This window comes from Hippopotamus amphibius, chromosome 3 (assembly GCF_030028045.1).
Source record: "Hippopotamus amphibius kiboko isolate mHipAmp2 chromosome 3, mHipAmp2.hap2, whole genome shotgun sequence".
NCBI classification, from domain to species: domain Eukaryota; kingdom Metazoa; phylum Chordata; class Mammalia; order Artiodactyla; family Hippopotamidae; genus Hippopotamus; species Hippopotamus amphibius.
The window spans coordinates 127,350,189-127,365,641 of record NC_080188.1 but is presented as its reverse complement, the minus strand read 5'-3'; the positions used below and the strand labels follow the sequence as shown (position 1 = coordinate 127,365,641).

The 15,453-nt window shown below is 61.2% G+C and overlaps 3 protein-coding genes across 36 annotated transcripts in view; 1 reads left to right on the top strand and 2 right to left on the bottom strand.

Moving 5' to 3' along the window:
- Positions 1–10,196, top strand: part of PC (pyruvate carboxylase) — a 94,822-nt gene extending 84,626 nt beyond the window's left edge. For all 5 annotated transcript variants that reach the window (XM_057725544.1, XM_057725546.1, XM_057725545.1 and 2 more), the window contains 11 exons: positions 5,293–5,437; positions 5,807–5,896; positions 5,985–6,206; positions 6,690–6,846; positions 7,398–7,638; positions 7,770–8,019; positions 8,231–8,475; positions 8,561–8,740; positions 8,815–9,063; positions 9,339–9,479; positions 9,558–10,196. In XM_057725544.1, coding sequence (XP_057581527.1) covers positions 5,293–5,437; positions 5,807–5,896; positions 5,985–6,206; positions 6,690–6,846; positions 7,398–7,638; positions 7,770–8,019; positions 8,231–8,475; positions 8,561–8,740; positions 8,815–9,063; positions 9,339–9,479; positions 9,558–9,806 — 2,169 coding nt within the window. In that variant the 3' untranslated portion in view covers positions 9,807–10,196. The remainder of the gene's footprint in view (positions 1–5,292; positions 5,438–5,806; positions 5,897–5,984; positions 6,207–6,689; positions 6,847–7,397; positions 7,639–7,769; positions 8,020–8,230; positions 8,476–8,560; positions 8,741–8,814; positions 9,064–9,338; positions 9,480–9,557) is intronic.
- Positions 827–15,179, bottom strand: RCE1 (Ras converting CAAX endopeptidase 1). 18 transcript variants are annotated; one of them, XR_009052495.1, is made up of 12 exons: positions 14,973–15,165; positions 14,731–14,833; positions 14,553–14,636; positions 14,214–14,292; positions 13,518–13,685; positions 13,319–13,390; positions 12,988–13,050; positions 4,256–4,348; positions 3,280–3,402; positions 2,533–2,842; positions 2,266–2,366; positions 1,971–2,107 (listed from the first exon to the last, which is right to left on the bottom strand). XR_009052495.1 is itself a non-coding variant. In XM_057725572.1 (12 exons), exons 1-11 carry the CDS (start codon positions 15,155–15,157, stop codon positions 2,336–2,338), a joined length of 1,311 nt encoding a protein of 436 aa, XP_057581555.1. In that variant the 5' UTR covers positions 15,158–15,165; the 3' UTR covers positions 1,993–2,107; positions 2,290–2,335. The 18 variants fall into 18 exon arrangements, 14 of the variants coding, with proteins under 14 accessions (XP_057581546.1, XP_057581547.1, XP_057581552.1 ...); XR_009052494.1 differs by having other exon boundaries at positions 1,989–2,107; positions 2,246–2,366; XM_057725572.1 differs by having other exon boundaries at positions 1,993–2,107; positions 2,290–2,366.
- Positions 15,180–15,309: 130 nt separating this feature from the next.
- Positions 15,310–15,453, bottom strand: part of TOP6BL (TOP6B like initiator of meiotic double strand breaks) — a 94,836-nt gene continuing 94,692 nt past the window's right edge. For all 13 annotated transcript variants that reach the window (XM_057725562.1, XM_057725553.1, XM_057725555.1 and 10 more), the window contains one exon: positions 15,310–15,448. In XM_057725562.1, the coding sequence (XP_057581545.1) occupies positions 15,383–15,448 (66 nt within the window). In that variant the 3' untranslated portion in view covers positions 15,310–15,382. The remainder of the gene's footprint in view (positions 15,449–15,453) is intronic.

Genomic DNA, 15,453 nt, shown 5'->3' with positions numbered 1-15,453 from the left:
CCGTTCCCTCCGTGGGGCAAGGCCAGCACCCGTAGTTCTACTCGGGCTGTGGCCTCACCAGCAGGGTTGGTGGCAATGCAGGTGTAGCCGCCTGCATCCCCGGAGCCCGTCACCCCAATCTCCAGGGTCCCGTTGGGGAAAGCCCGGGCTCGGGAGGAGTTGCCGACCAGCCGGTCATCAGGGCCGACCCAGTGCATGGTGGGCGCAGGGTCGCCGAGGGCCCGGCACCGCAGCGTGGCCCGCTGGCCCTCCAGCACCCAGAGGCGCTGCGTGTGGCGGGCAATGAGGGGTGGCTCACAGGAGAACTCGCCCTCCGGCACTGCCCAGAAGTAACGGCCGGCCAGGCCGGGCGGGGAGGCGCACGTCTCCAGGTCGTCGGGCCGGGCCAGGCGCCGCAGCCACAGCAGCTCACAGTTGCAGTGCAGGGGGTTCCCGCTGAAGCTCAGCACCAGGGGGGCAGGTGAGGCCTCGGCATCGCGCCCCCGGGAGAAGAGCGGGTCGGGCGCCAGCGTGGCCAGGCGGTTGGAGGTGAGGTCAAGGCGGGAGAGCTGGCTGAGTTGGGCAAAGGCGCCCGGGGGCAGCGCGTCGATGAGGTTGTGGTCCAGGTTGAGAGTGTGCAGGGCGGGCATGGCGCCGATGCCGGCCCAGGGCACCTGTCGCAGGTTGTTGTAGGACAGGTCCAGGTCCTCCAAACTGTCCAGGAAGTCGTCGAAGGCCCCTGGCGCGATGCGGCCCAGCTGGTTGCCGCTGAGAATAAGGTGCTGCAGGTTGACGGGACCCCGCAGGCTGCCGGTGCCCAGCTCCACCAGCCGGTTGCCATCCAGGTGCAGGGAGCGCAGGCTCTCCAGGTCCCCGAAGGCGCGGGCCCCGATGCGGGTGATGGCGTTGCGGGACAGCGTCAGGTCCACCAGCCCCGTCATGTTGCGGAAGTCGGGCGGCCCCAAGGCCTGGATGAAGTTGTCAGCCAGCCGCAGCTCCACTGTGCGCCGGTCCACGTTGGGCGGCACAAAAAGCAGGCCTCGGTGGGCACAGAGGGTGCTGAGCGACTCGGACAGGTTCTGGCAGACGCAGGGCAGTGGGCAGGCGGCCGCTCCACTGGCCAGCAGCAGCAGCAGGAGCGGCGGGGCCATGGTGAGCGCCCTGTAGGGAAGGGTCACAGCCCAGGCACAGGTGGGGCTGGCACAGGTGCCCACTTGCCCCAGGGCCCAGTCTCAGGGGCCAGCTTCTAGAGCCTGGCCTGGGGGTGGGGTCAGGGTCAAAGGCCCAAGGGGTCCCCCAAGGCTGAGAGAAGGCTGGGGCCTGCAGGGCCAGGGCCCCCAGAGTAAAGGTGACATTTCCCAAGCAGTTAGGAGGAGTCCAGGCTCTGGGGACAAGGTGAGGCTTGAGGCAGGAAGCAGAGGTGGCCATGAGAGCAGGGAGGGTCCCGGAACTTCCTTTCCCTGGCGTCCCCTGGAATCTCCAGCATCCCTCCGGCGCCATCCCCTCCCCCTCCTGGTAAGGTGCCCCCCCAAACCCCTCCCGTGGCCCCTTGCCCCTCCCTGGCCAACCTCCACGCTGTCCCCCACGGCCCCCTCACCTGGTGTCCGTAGCTCAGGGGGCGCGGGCCGGCCTCCCCGTGGGCCCGGCCGGCCCCTGCCGACTGCAGGCGGCTCTCCCGCGGGGGTGAGGCCCGGGGCTGACCAGCCGCCCTCCGCGCGCCTTCCGGCCCATGGCGCTCGGGCCCGCGGCCCCGGCTCACTCGGTTCCCGGCACCTTTACCCCGCGCGGCTCGCGGCGGCGGCGGCGGCAGCGGCGACAGGCAGGCGGGTGCGCGCCGACGAGCACGCGCACCGCGGACACGCACGTGGAGAGCGGACGGGGAGGGGCGCGCGGGGATCCACCCGGGCCCAGGCCGGCTCTCGAGGTCACCCGGACACGCGGCCACTGCAGCGCCCACGGGTGGCTCCTGCTCACGCCCGAGACCCAGGCCAGCGCGGACCCGCCGCGCAGCCCCCCGGCGCTGCCGCAGCGCACTCACCCTGGCACAGGCGCGCGCGCCCCCGGCCACCCTGGCGCCCCGGCATCCTGCACCGCTCGGGAGCCTGCTGCCGCTGCGCGAACCGTCACTCTGCAGACAGCCAGACAAAGCGCCAGCTCGCGGGCCCCTTCACCATCTCCCAGAGACGAGAGTCTTTGTCACATGTCGCTGGGCACCCTCCCCAACACACCCACACATGCCCACACACCCACACGTCCCCGCACCCACAGGCAGGGCCGGTTGCAAACCCGCACTGTTGCTGGGACCCTCACATTCACAGACACACGCTGAAGGTCATAACCGTTCTGCATCACCAAGTCACGTGGAGGGTCCCCACCAGGCACGGGCCCTGCGGGGGGAGGGCAGGGTTTGGGGCGAGGTCCCCCGGCAGGGCTCCCGCGGGGTGGGGCCGAGAAGGCTCGGCCTCGGGGCTGGCGCCGTGCCCCGCCCCCGCTGCCGGCCCCTCCCTCCTCCTTCCCTGGCTCCTGCCCCGCCTGGCGCGCTCGGGAACCAACCGGCCTCCGCCTCCGGCCCGATTGGTCTGCGCCGCGAGGTTTCCCAGCAGGCCGGCGGTGGCACGCTGTTTGAAGCTGTGCGTCAGTGGTCCTGGCCGCGTCGGTGGCCCCGCCGTCCCGCTTCTGTCCCTACCGGGCCGTTTCCCTGGAAGAGTGGCCCGGGACGAGCTCGGCTCAGCCGAGGAGGGGCCCCCGGGGTGTGTGTGCGTTGGCAGTGGGAGTTCCCAGCTTTCTGCCTCCGAGATCCGGGGCTTGGGTGGGAGCGCTGAGGGCTGGGAACCAGGTCGGGCACTCTGGTCTTGTGTCGTGGCTGCCCAGACGGGAAACAAGGGAAGTCACCACCTCCCCCAAGTAGTTCCTGGTCCTCAGGCCGCCCAGATCCCTTCCCTGCCCCCTTCTTTCCCCTCTCCTCTGGGAAACAGACGGGATTCTAATCCTGCCTGGTACACCAGGTAACCTTGGGCAAGTTATTTAACCACTGAGACAATTTTCTTATTTAGGCCAGGAAGTATTAACTGTAAGTGCTTTATAGGCTGAGAGGAGAAAAAAACCAGTCAGCCTGTGAGGGGCTTAGGCACCTGGCTGCTGGAAGCCATTCTTACTGTTGCCACTTCTCCAGCCCGGCTGTTGCATTTGTGAGATGAAGGCACTGGATCCTAACCCAGGTGAACCCTTGCTCGGTGGCATCAGCTGTTCCCTTGTTCCTCTTCTCCCCATCAAAAATGTTTTCATTCACTCTAAACATACATTTACTGGCGTCCATCACGTGCCACTCTCTGCGGGGAGCTGGGTACATCAGGAACCAGAGGGGCCTGGTTCCTGCCCCTGTAGAGCTTATTCCCCCATGGAGTACAGATGGGGTGACAGATCCTCAAAAAAATTACAAAGGGGGAGGGGTCTACAAAAGGGAAATGCAGAGTGGGACAGGGGAGATCTCTTAGGTCCTTCCCATCCCTAGCTGGCTCTAGGGTCTTTAGATGGTTTAACTGGTTTTTTCACAGCCATGCCTTGGCCCAGTTGAAATGTCCCCATTTCTTTAAGAGGAGCATGGACTAGTCTCAGGGGCAGACAGGCAGACTGGCCCCACCAGACAGGCACGAGGCAATGTCAGCTGGGCCCCACTCTGCAATGGCCGCCGGTGGGATGCTGGTTGGGGAGGCACCCTTCCCATTCTAGGCCTCCAGGTGATAGGAGCCCTGGGAGAACAGGTAGAATCTCTCAGAGCAGCAGCAGGGCCCAGCAGCCAAAGCTGGGCCTGGAGTCCCTGCTGAAGGTGCCAACAGGGATCACGAATGGGTGACACATGGAGCTGCTTCCTCTGAAGGGACAGCCAGGCTGTGGCCATATGGGCATAGGCACATGCATGCTGGGATCCCATCCGCTTGACCTGCAGTCATGGGACATCTCACAGTGCTGGCTCCCAGGCCCCCATGTGGCCTCTAGGTTGGACTCAACCATGCCCTAGCTTCTTGCTGTCACCCAGCTACTTAACAAGCAGAACTGGGGGCCCTTGTGCACAAAGCACATGGGCACGGGTCCCTCAGACAGCACCCATGCTCCCGGGCACGTGAGGAATGCAGACAAGCAAAACATGAGGCTGAGGGAGGAACTTCCCCACAGCTGGTCCCATGGAGTCCTAGAAAGGGAGCATCTGGCTCCACCGTGAGGGCAGGAGATGAGGACAAAGAAGGTCTTTGAGTTCAGACTTCCAGGAAGAGCTTACCAGGCACGTGCAGAGGTGAGGGCGTGTGAGCGCAAGGCAAGGTTGGTGTGGCTGGAGGTGGCCGTGATGAGGAAGCCTGGCAGAAGGCATGGCCTGAGGACGAAGGGTCACAGAGTCTAGAGACGGCTATGGTAGAGTCATCTGGCTTGACCAGTGGCACGGGAGTAGGGGGTGAGCGTGATTTTAGCGGAGGTTTTGGTAGCTGGGTAGATGGTGAGACGCCCAGCAGAAGGCAGAGGAGGACTGGGTGAGAGAAGCTGATTTCGGACTTGATGAGCTTGTGTGAGGCACACAAGGAGGGGTGCCCAGGAGGCATTTCCACTTTGGGTCTGAAACTGGAGGCCCAGGACAAGGCCACCCAGGGAGAGCGTGCTGTGTGAGAAAAGGCCCAGTGACAGCCCTGAGAACTCCATCCTGCAGGGTTGGGAGCAGCCCCCAGCGGGGACCAGGGAGGAGAAGGCAGGGAGCAAGATGTCTTGGAAGCCCAGGAAGAGAATATCCAGGTGGGAGCTGTTAGCAGAAGGGTGGGAAGGTGCCCCTGGATTTAACTGGAAGGAGGGACCTTGGTGGGAATATCAGAGTGTGTCTGTGTGCTGTGTGTGTGGGAGGGGTGGGGGCTGGAGGGGTTGTTGGAGGTAGGAGCCTCTTTGAAGAAGGGTGGCTGGGAGGGCCGGAAGGTGGCTGCCTTATGCCACAGTGCTGTGGGAAACGCTGAATCCATCTTCTAGACTGTGGGAGGGGAGGAGGTGCTTGTTTCCAGATCCTGGAGGAAGGAGGAGGTGGGATTCAGCACATGCTCCAGGGTGAGCAAGGAGGGAAGGATGGGCTCAGGCCCTTGACAGCTTACGGGATTCTGCCAGGAACGGGGGTGGGAGTGGTGAGGAGGGGGGGAATGCTACTCCACAGGGAGGCCTGAACATCAGCGGGGTGTCCTGGGGAACCTGGGTAGCTGTGCTAGCCTTGGGTGGCACTTTCAGCCTCTCCTGTCCCTGTCTGTGCTGCACGGTGACACCCTCCCACCCGCCTCTGTCCTGCAGACCAACATCCCCTTCCTGCAGAATGTGCTCAACAACCAGCAGTTCCTGGCAGGCACCGTGGACACCCAGTTCATCGACGAGAACCCGGAGCTGTTCCAGCTGCGGCCCGCACAGAACCGGGCCCAGAAGCTGCTGCACTACCTTGGTCCGGCTCCGAGACTGCCCTTCTCTCCCCTCCCAGATGCCTTGCTTCTGGCCCCCCGCCCAGAGAGCTTCCTAGCAGTCCCTGCCCCTGTCCTCAATCTGGTCCTGCACCTTCTTCCTTCGCTTCACCCTCCCACCCCGCCCACCCTCCTTACTCCTGATCTTAGAGGCCCCCTTTTCCATCCACGTGGCCGTCACTAGGTCCCCACTGCCTGGACCCAGGAGGCCCTGGCTTTGGAGAGGACGGGCCAGCTGGAAGACCAGGGATCCTGGAGGCATCCCCCCATCCCCGAGCCCAACTACTCTCACTTCTGCCCTCGACTCAGACTCTGCCCAGCCTGCCCTGACCCGCCACCCCCTCTCTCCCCAGGACACGTCATGGTGAACGGCCCAACCACCCCAATCCCCGTCAAGGCCAGCCCCAGCCCCACGGACCCCATTGTCCCTGCGGTGCCCATAGGTAGGTGAGATTCATTCTGCCACCTCGTAGGGGAGACAGAGGAAGCTGCCACCTGCAGGATGGGTGCTAATGCCCGGGTCTGCCCTAGGTCCGCCCCCAGCTGGTTTCAGAGACATCCTGCTGCGGGAGGGTCCCGAGGGCTTTGCTCGAGCGGTGCGGAACCACCAGGGGCTGCTGCTGATGGACACGACCTTCAGGGACGCCCACCAGTCGCTGCTGGCCACGCGTGTGCGAACCCACGACCTCAAAAAGATCTCCCCTTATGTTGCCCACAGCTTCAGCAAACTCTTCAGCATGGAGAACTGGGGAGGTAGGCTGGAAAGGGAAGGGATGTGGTGTCCACAGTGCCGCAGGTCACTCGGGCTCTCCAGGAGAAGCTGGAGATGTTAACATTGAGGGAACCAGTGAGGACTCAACAAGGCACAGCGTTCACGTGTTTAGCAAATAGAGACTGGTGCCCATTCTGGCCAGGCCTGGTGCTGGGCATGAGATCGCAGAGATGAGACGAAGGCAGCTCAGGGTCAGAGAGGAGATGCCAGCCTGTTAGTTGATAATAGCACAGAGAATTGGGGGCGAGGGCTGTGAAAGGGGACGCAGAGAGGACACAGTGGGCCTGAGCTGTCCCAAGAGATCAGCAAAGCAGAGTCTGCAGGGATCAGGGCGGGGATGCAAGGGACCCTGAAGATGAGCAGTGCCTGGTGTTAGGGCCAGAGGCTCAGGCTGCAGAACTGCAGCACGTGATGGGGTCCCCAGGATGTGCGGGGCTGACCTGGGCCTCTTGGTCCCTGTGCAGGAGCCACATTTGACGTTGCGATGCGCTTCCTGTATGAGTGCCCTTGGCGGCGGCTGCAGGAGCTCCGGGAGCTCATCCCCAACATCCCGTTCCAGATGCTGCTGCGGGGGGCCAATGCCGTGGGCTACACCAACTACCCTGACAACGTGGTCTTCAAGTGAGCCTGGGCAGGATGGGCAGACACCACACGATGTGGCCCAGCAGGTGCCAGGAGACAATGCAGTGGCCTGCGCTCCCCACAGCGGGCTTGAAACCAAGTCTCTCAGTAGCTGTACCCGGCAAAGGCTGTAGATGACAGCCAGAGGACTGGGAGGGCTTCCAGTGGAGGCCCCAGGAGGGCAGATGTCTTGTCCCAGGCCACGTGGTATAGAGCTGGGGCTGGAACCCAGGCCTCACTGTCTCCCTCAGCCTGCCATTCCTTCGCAAAGCAAAGAATCCTCAGCGGATTCTTCTAACTTGGGCAGACTGAACTGCACTGCACGTGACTAGCACAGCTCTGCTCCTTGCCGGATGCCTCTGGGGCGACCCTGCCCAGCCCAGGCTGCCCCTGAGAAGCCTTGTCCATGCTTTGGACATACTGCGGTGCCCCCTGCCAGACCCGACCCTCAGATCTTATTCCCCAGGGGCTGCAAGTGGGCCGGGAACTAGAAAAGGTTGTGCAGGGGTGAGTGGGATGGAGCTAACCCCTGAGCTTTCTTACCCACTTAGGTTCTGTGAGGTGGCCAAGGAGAACGGCATGGATGTCTTCCGGGTCTTTGACTCCCTCAACTACCTGCCCAACCTGCTGCTGGGCATGGAGGCAGCAGGCAGTGCTGGTGGTGTGGTGGAGGCCGCCATCTCCTACACGGGGGATGTGGCTGACCCCAGCCGCACCAAATACTCGCTGCAGTACTACATGGGCTTGGCTGAAGAGCTGGTGCGAGCTGGCACCCACATCCTGTGCATCAAGGTGCCTGGGCCCAGCCCACTCCCAGGAGTCTCGCCACCTGCCTCCCCAGCACATCCCTCATCCCCCCGCGTTGTGCACCCGTCATGCCCCCTCCTCACCATTGTTCTCTTTCTCCTGCCCTCTTCCCTTAGGACATGGCAGGACTGCTGAAGCCAGTGGCCTGCACCATGCTAGTCGGCTCCCTCCGGGACCGCTTCCCTGACCTCCCACTGCACATCCACACCCATGACACGTCAGGGGCGGGCGTGGCAGCCATGCTGGCCTGTGCCCACGCTGGCGCTGATGTGGTAGACGTGGCAGCCGACTCCATGTCTGGAATGACTTCACAGCCCAGCATGGGAGCCCTGGTGGCCTGTACCCGAGGGACTCCCCTGGACACAGGTAGGAACAGCAGCAGCCCGTGGCCATTCCCCTCCCAGAGCCGCAGCCCTCAGCCGTCCCAGTAGAGTCGGGCACATCCTACAATCCAGATGCTCTGGCCTGGCCTTCCATCAGCCACGTCTGCGATGGCGCCTGACCTGGCCCTGGGGTGGAGGAGCGTCTGGGAGCTCAGCACACTTGCAAGCCCTCCCCGCCTCTGGCCTCCCTGCAGGGGTGCCCCTGGAGCGTGTGTTTGACTACAGCGAGTACTGGGAGGGGGCCCGGGGACTGTATGCGGCCTTTGACTGCACGGCCACCATGAAGTCTGGCAATTCTGACGTGTATGAGAATGAGATCCCAGGGGGCCAGTACACCAACCTGCACTTCCAGGCATACAGCATGGGGCTCGGCTCCAAGTTCAAGGAGGTCAAGAAGGCCTATGTGGAGGCCAACCAGATGCTGGGTGACCTCATCAAGGTAAGCCAGGCCCAGTGCTCTTGCCCCTGCCTCTGGGCCTCTATATGGTGCCTGGCACCCTTACCTAGGGGTCCCTTCTCCTCAGGTAACACCCTCCTCCAAGATTGTGGGGGACCTGGCCCAGTTTATGGTGCAGAATGGGCTGAGCCGGGCGGAGGCTGAAGCTCAGGCAGAAGAGCTGTCCTTCCCCCGCTCGGTGGTGGAGTTCCTGCAGGGCTACATCGGCATCCCCCACGGGGGGTTCCCTGAGCCCCTTCGCTCCAAGGTAGGGCCCAGCACAATGTGGCGGGGCGGAGGGGTGTCTGGGAATCACGCCTGACCCTCTGCTTTGCACCCCAGGTGCTAAAGGACCTGCCAAGAGTGGAGGGACGGCCTGGAGCCTCCCTCCCTCCCCTGGATCTGCAGGCACTGGAGAAGGAGCTGATAGAACGGCATGGGGAGGAGGTGACCCCGGAGGATGTGCTCTCAGCGGCCATGTACCCTGACGTCTTTGCCCACTTCAAGGACTTCACTGCTACCTTTGGCCCTCTGGACAGCCTCAATACCCGCCTCTTCCTGCAGGGACCCAAAATTGCAGAGGAGTTTGAGGTCAGTGCCTCTGGCACCCTTGCCAGCACTCCACCCCAGCACCCCTGCCATCCCTAGGGACCCCAGCACATCTAGAGTGCCGGGCTTTGGCTTGGCTGTCACCTGGCCTCATGAGCTGTGGGTTCACAGAGTACCCTTAAGAGACCAGGGAGCTAGGCCTTTACAAGTGAGGAGAGGAGGCCCAGGGAGGGGGACTTGCCTGGGACTGGGTCGGGGGGCTGCTCTCCCCCGACTTGCCCGCGCCCCTGCTCTCAGCCTCCACATCCTCCCTGTAGGTGGAGCTGGAGCGAGGCAAGACGCTGCACATCAAAGCCCTGGCCATAAGCAACCTGAACCGGGCCGGCCAGAGGCAGGTCTTCTTTGAGCTCAATGGACAGCTGCGATCCATTCTGGTCAAGGACACTCAGGCCATGAAGGTACAGCTCCCAAGGGCCAGCCAGGTGGTGGGGATGGGCAGGGCCTGGTGTCTCACATCCTCTCTGCCTTCTGTGCAGGAGATGCACTTCCACCCCAAGGCCCTGAAGGATGTGAAGGGCCAGATTGGGGCACCCATGCCTGGGAAGGTGATAGACATCAAGGTGGCTGCTGGGGCCAAGGTGACCAAGGGCCAGCCCCTGTGTGTGCTCAGCGCTATGAAGATGGAGACTGTAGTGACTTCGCCCGTGGAGGGCACTGTCCGCAAGGTCCATGTGACTACAGACATGACACTGGAGGGCGACGACCTCATCCTGGAGATTGAGTGATCTTGCCCCGGACTGGCAGCCTGGCCATCCCCACCCCGAGCCTTCAAGATGCTGTGCTGCCAGGGCAGGCCCAGGCCAGCCAGTGCCAGAGGGCAGGAAGGCCTGGCCCTGGAGCTTCTGTCCTCAGCTGTTGGTGGCAGGAGAGACACTGCCTGTGCTGGCCCATGCCCTTCCTCCTGCCATCTGTCCTTTCCCTGCCGGTGGACAGTCGCTCACGTATTCATCTCTTGCCATTAATAAGGGTCCTCTCCTTGCTGGCGACTACAGTGGGGGTGCAAGTGGGCCTAGGACCCAGGGGAGTAGGCTTAGGGGTCCTACTTTCTGCAGGGGAGACCTAAGCCCCAGGTTTCAGAACTTTGCTCAATAAAACTGGCTTTCCCCTGCCCTCCATGCTGGGTCCTGTACAACCCACCCCATCCCTAACGCCACTCAGCAGAGGGGCAGGGCTTCTTCTTGGACTCCCCCATAGGTTGGGGGTGGGGGGGTCAGTTGTATTTTCCTCCTAAGAGGGTAGTGAGGATGATAACCATGGCCCTGGTTTAAGTCACTACTAGGTGCCTATTGTATACACACCCCAAACAGGATTGGCTACTTGTTATTGAGAGCTTGGGCTGGGGAAGGAGTTGTTCTAAGCACTTAACACCTATTAACACCTCCACCCCTTTTACAGACATAGAAATGGAGTCATAGGCAGGTTAAATAACTTGTCCAGGACCCCACAGCTAGTAAGAAGCAGAGAGAATTCAAATGTAGGCTGTTGGCGGACTGACTTCTCAACTACACTGCTTTATTTCCTAAGCTGGGACTAACCTCCCACCCTATTCAGAACTAGATGCAAACAGACACCACTTTCTGGAGGCAGACAAGACCCTTGGGTATGGGACCCACTGGGTGTAAGGATTTGGGTGGGAGGTTAGGAGCAGTGGATTAAGAGTCCCAGGATCTAATCCTGCCCCCCCATCCCCCCACAACCAGCCCTCGGGAGAATCCTAATCCTGCCCTGCAGTTCCCTCACCTGTGGTGTGGGCCAGCCACGCTGCCGGTGTCACTGCACTGCCGCCCACTGCTCAGGGAAGGTAAGGATGGTGGGTAAAGAGAAAGGCAGGGGTGGGGCCCTGGGCAGTTCCTGAGCAAGAGTATAAAGAAGGCGAGGGACAGAGCTCAGATCCCCTGGCTCTCAGGGGACCAGGCAGGAAGTACATCCCAGCACCCTGCCAGCCTAGTGCTCTCCGGTACCACACCTAACCTTTGGGGTAGGCCTGGGCTGCCTCCTCTCTGGACTCCCAGACCCCAAATGTACCCTCTAAAACCGGCCTGTGCTCAACTCCCTGGCTTCCCTGACAACTACACAGGCTGCAGAGAGGAAAGTTCTCCAGCAAGGTAGGTATGTGACTGTCACGATGCCCTTTTAGATCCAGATAGAGTTTAGTCACAGTCAACCCTGGGGGGGCTGTGGGGAGTGACTGCACATCCTTTCCTTTCCTTCAACCACCAGCCTCAGGGAAGGAGACTTGGGACAACTTCCTTGAGTCTGGAACAGGACCTAAGGGGATAATATTCTTTTAAAAAGGTTTTTAAAAAAGGGGTGGGGGTGGGGTGGGGCAGGGGAATGAGAACTTAAGAACCATTCTAAAAACATGAGGAGGAGCAGGTAGAATACTACCAGGCTTCAGAAACAACCCTGAGTTGCTTGGCAGGGTTGCTCGCGCTCTCTGGGCCTTTGTTCTGTGTTCCTCCAGGGACCAAACAAGTGGTCTGGTGGCAGAGGTCTGAGGTGATGAGAGACAGAAAAGCCTCTACTCCCAGGTGACTGAGCTGGTTTAGACCTATTTCCTTTTGTGTAATATGAGGCTGGTAGACTTTGGGGAGGTCCTGGTGGAAGGCCCACAGAGGACTCCCCACCCTCTCAGAGGCTGGAGGCTCCATCACTGGGGTCAGAGCCCTGGGTTCTACTCTGATCCTGGTAGGCCCCAGGATGAGCTGGGCCCACACCTGGTACCTAGTCCCAGGCCCAGCTGTGCTAGGATTTGGGGCCTTGCTCAGGAAGGAGGAAGCTGCAGACCCAGGGCAGCCAGAAGCCCCCATCCTGCCCTGTATTCCAGGGAACTATGCCTACCAGGCTGACCTGCCTGGAGGTGAGTGTTCAGGGTAGCCAGGACAGGTGGGAGGCATATTCCCAAGACCCAAAAGAGACTAATTCCCAAAGGTCCAAGGCCATGTTACCCAAGTTAAATCTCTTTAATATCCCAATACAAAGTCCTGATGCAAAAAGACAATGAGAAAACCCTGGGAAGTTGGGGGGAGGGTTTTTGTAAATTCCACCCCCGAGCAGCTTTTCAGAGGCAGGGGGGACAGAGCAGCTCAGAGAAGCAGCAGTCCAAAGTGAGGAAGGGAGTGCACGGCTCCTGGGACCTGCCCCTTGTCCCCTCACTCCCAGCTGCTCCTCAATCCCCTTTCAAGAGGGGCCGCATCCTTTGGATATCTGCTCCTTTCTCTTGGTCCCTGGGATTCAACTAGCTCTGGCTTCAATCCCCTACAAAAATTCCTGAGTTCTCGGGGACCCCAGCCAGCTCCTCCCCTGAGTACCCCGTGATGGAGAGGGGCTGGGAAGCCCATGAGAGTTCATAGGAGTGTGTATAGGAGCGTGCGTCAGGAGCACAGGGGAGCCTCTGAGTCCCCTGCCCGCTCCAAAAGCACACAAAGGGGAAGGCTGCCGTAGAGCTTAGGGTCCGTGAGGGGCTGGAGCAGAAGCAGGAAGAGTCCCACACCTAGGGCATAGCCTGCCAGCAGGGGCCGCCTCTGCGGATGCTCCAAGGCTGCACATACGGCAGGAAAGCCCATGTAATTGCAGAAGGAGTGGCAGAGAACCGGCCCAATCAGGTGTCCTGGGGAGGGGAGACAGAGTAGCTCATGGAGCAGCCCCACCACCTCCCCGGGCCCTTCCAGGGCTAAGACCCTCATCCCCTGAAACAGAAGATCAATGCCCCACCCATCCACCCACACACCACGCCTCTGCTTCCTTCCACCTCTCAAACCACACCAGCTGAGGGCCCTGGCTCAGCCTGTCTCAAGGACTGCGGCAGAAGAAACTTGTCACTCCTAGAACAAACACAGATTCCCATTCTCCCACCCGCTGTGGGCCCTTGAGCCCCAGAGGACCCATGAGAGACTGAGGACCAACCTGTGCGGATGAAGAGGAAAGCAGTGTAGGCACCGAAGACAGCTGTGTAGGAGAACTGGAACGCTGGAGACGGGGAGGCCTCGAGTGACCACACCTGCATGCCCTTCCTGCCCCAGCACTGCACACCCATCAGCCAGAGACATCCCCTTCCCCTGGGGGCAGTGGGTGCCTGCCCCAGCACCTAGGCTGTTCTCTACACCCCAGCTCCCGTGGTCAGCGGCCACTCCAATACTATAGCCCTCTGCTCCCAGTACTTCCTCCAGAGTAACTATCGGGGACACCCTCACACACCCAACCCAGGACTGCCCCAGGTAAGCTCTCTAGGACTCACCTGCAGACAAGAATATGCTCCCCACACTGCTCTGGCGGAAACGAAGCTGCTCAAAAATGTGGTGAAAATGGGCTGAGAGGAAGATGAGAACCACATCAATTCCTCCCAGCCTGTCCAATAGGCCCTACCCCTGCCCAAAATCCCCCTCTCGGTTCCCATGCTAGGAACATCTCAGCAGCACCAGGCTGGACAAACTCACCAACTCCAAAGAAGAGTGGGCAGGTGAACACAGCAGGGCCCAGGCCGGTGCACGGTGCTAACATGGGCAGCATGCAGGCCCGGAACACCAGCTCCTCTGTCAGGGGGGCGATCACTTGGTTCCGCAGCCAACGCATGTCAGTGAGGCAGCGGGCCCAGGAGCGAGGGGCTGGGGAGGGGATTCAGGACAAGCAATGAGTGACTAGCTATTGAAAAAGTGACCCTAGAGGCCCCAAGGGCCCCTCTCCCACAACCTGCCCCCAGCCAAACTCACGTTAGGCATGAATACTTGTAAGAACAAGGGTGGAATTTTCTTTATCAGACCTAGTATAAAACAATGTCTCAAGGGGACTGAGAGGGAAGGCATCAGTGCCTGAGGCAAGGTGTCCTGATAGTAAACTGTGGAAACATTAAAACTTGCCCAAGGCCATCTCTAGTTTGGGAAACCAACGGTTAAGGGAAGCAACAGACAGTGCTTTCTTGTCCACACCAAGTACTGCTTGGGGTCCCTACAGCCCTCATTGGACATCAGGAACTAACTCTTAGAGACCACCCGATAAAATGTTCCCATTTTACTGATGAGGAAACAGAACATCTCATGTCTCGTGTCCAGGTCCCACCATAAGCGCACTGATCCCCTTACCTCATTGTCCTGGACTGCCTGTGCCTACTTTTTTCCTCGGTCCTGAGGACTCACCTAGGACAACCTTCAACCCATCTGCCAAGTCACAGGGGCAATCCATAGAGAGCTGCATCAGTGGGCCCAGGAAAAGGATCTGGGGGCAGAAAAAAAGGGGCGATCAAAGGAAAGGCTCAAGCCACGATCCACTGCCCTTGCCCAGACACGGCTTCATGAGACTTCAAGCTTCCTCTTCTCTGGCATCGATGCATACCCGAGGGCCCTGGGACATCTCACAATTCTTGTCTCCCATCAGTCAAAAGCTGGATACATTCAGGATTAGAAAAAAGGCCATGGAAAAGAGCGTCACGCTAATAACAAAGAGCAGAGAAGGAAAGACAAAGCAGGAGCACTCACCATGGTCAGCAGCAAGGGCAGCAGCGCTGCTGGAAAAATGCCCTCCAGCCTGAATCCCATCAGGGTGAGCAGGGATGTGCCTGGCTGAGCCACAGGAAAGAGGGCATCAGTCTTGCTTCCTCTCCTAAAGAGCCCTAAGATCTCTCGCCCGCTGCCCTCTGCCCCGCCTCCTTCGCACCTGGATGCCTGTAAGTTCCCTCCAAAGTAGCACGCAGAGGGGCGAGAGACTTGACACTACCAGGACACTGGTGAAGCGCCGCTTGATGACGGCAGGATGGTCCCTACAAAGGAGGCAGTAAGTTCAAGGGGCCCACAGCCACCCCCTGACAGCGCGGCCCCGCCCTCTGACCGCCCAAGCCCCGCCCACAGCCCCGCCTCGCGGAGGCGCGAGTTCCGGCCGCGCGCACGCAGCCCCCGCACCTGGGCAGCTCGCTCTTCCAGACGTAGAGGCTGCCCACGTAGGAGCAGGCGAGGCTGAGACAAGAGAACACGGACACCCAGCAGCACAAACCGGGGCCTGGACCGCCCAGAGCCGCCGACTCGGGCTGCCGCTCCGGCCGCGACACCGACAGCAGGCGAAGCCCGTCCCCGCCCAGCGCCGCCATCGCGCCCGCACCCGCGGCGCGCCCCAGTGACGCGATCCCGCCGCTGCTCGGCCCGCGCCTGCCGGAAGCCTGCGTGACGTCATCCGGCGGCGCGGGCTCCGCCCCCGCCCCCGCCCCGACACTGAAGCAGAAGCTGTGCGCGCCAAGCAGGTTTATTGAACAACAGAGAACACGCGGCCCCGGCCTCTGTTGGGCGGGCGTGGAGGCGCTGGGAGGGGGCCCGCTTCAGGGCGCAGAGCCGGGACTCAGCCACTCGGACAGATTGGAGATTTCCTGCAGCCACAGCGCGTCCTGCG

Excerpts from the sequence above, each read along its gene's own strand:
- RCE1 (XM_057725563.1), bottom strand. The coding sequence starts at position 15,157 with ATGGCGGCGCTGGGCGGGGACGGGCTTCGCCTGCTGTCGGTGTCGCGG. Across the intron at positions 14,293-14,552 it reads TGCCCTTGCTGCTGACCATG|ATCCTTTTCCTGGGCCCACT; the intron begins GTGAGTGCTCCT and ends TTCTGCCCCCAG. Across the intron at positions 13,391-13,517 it reads CCCACTCTTCTTTGGAGTTG|CCCATTTTCACCACATTTTT; the intron begins GTGAGTTTGTCC and ends TCTTCCTCTCAG.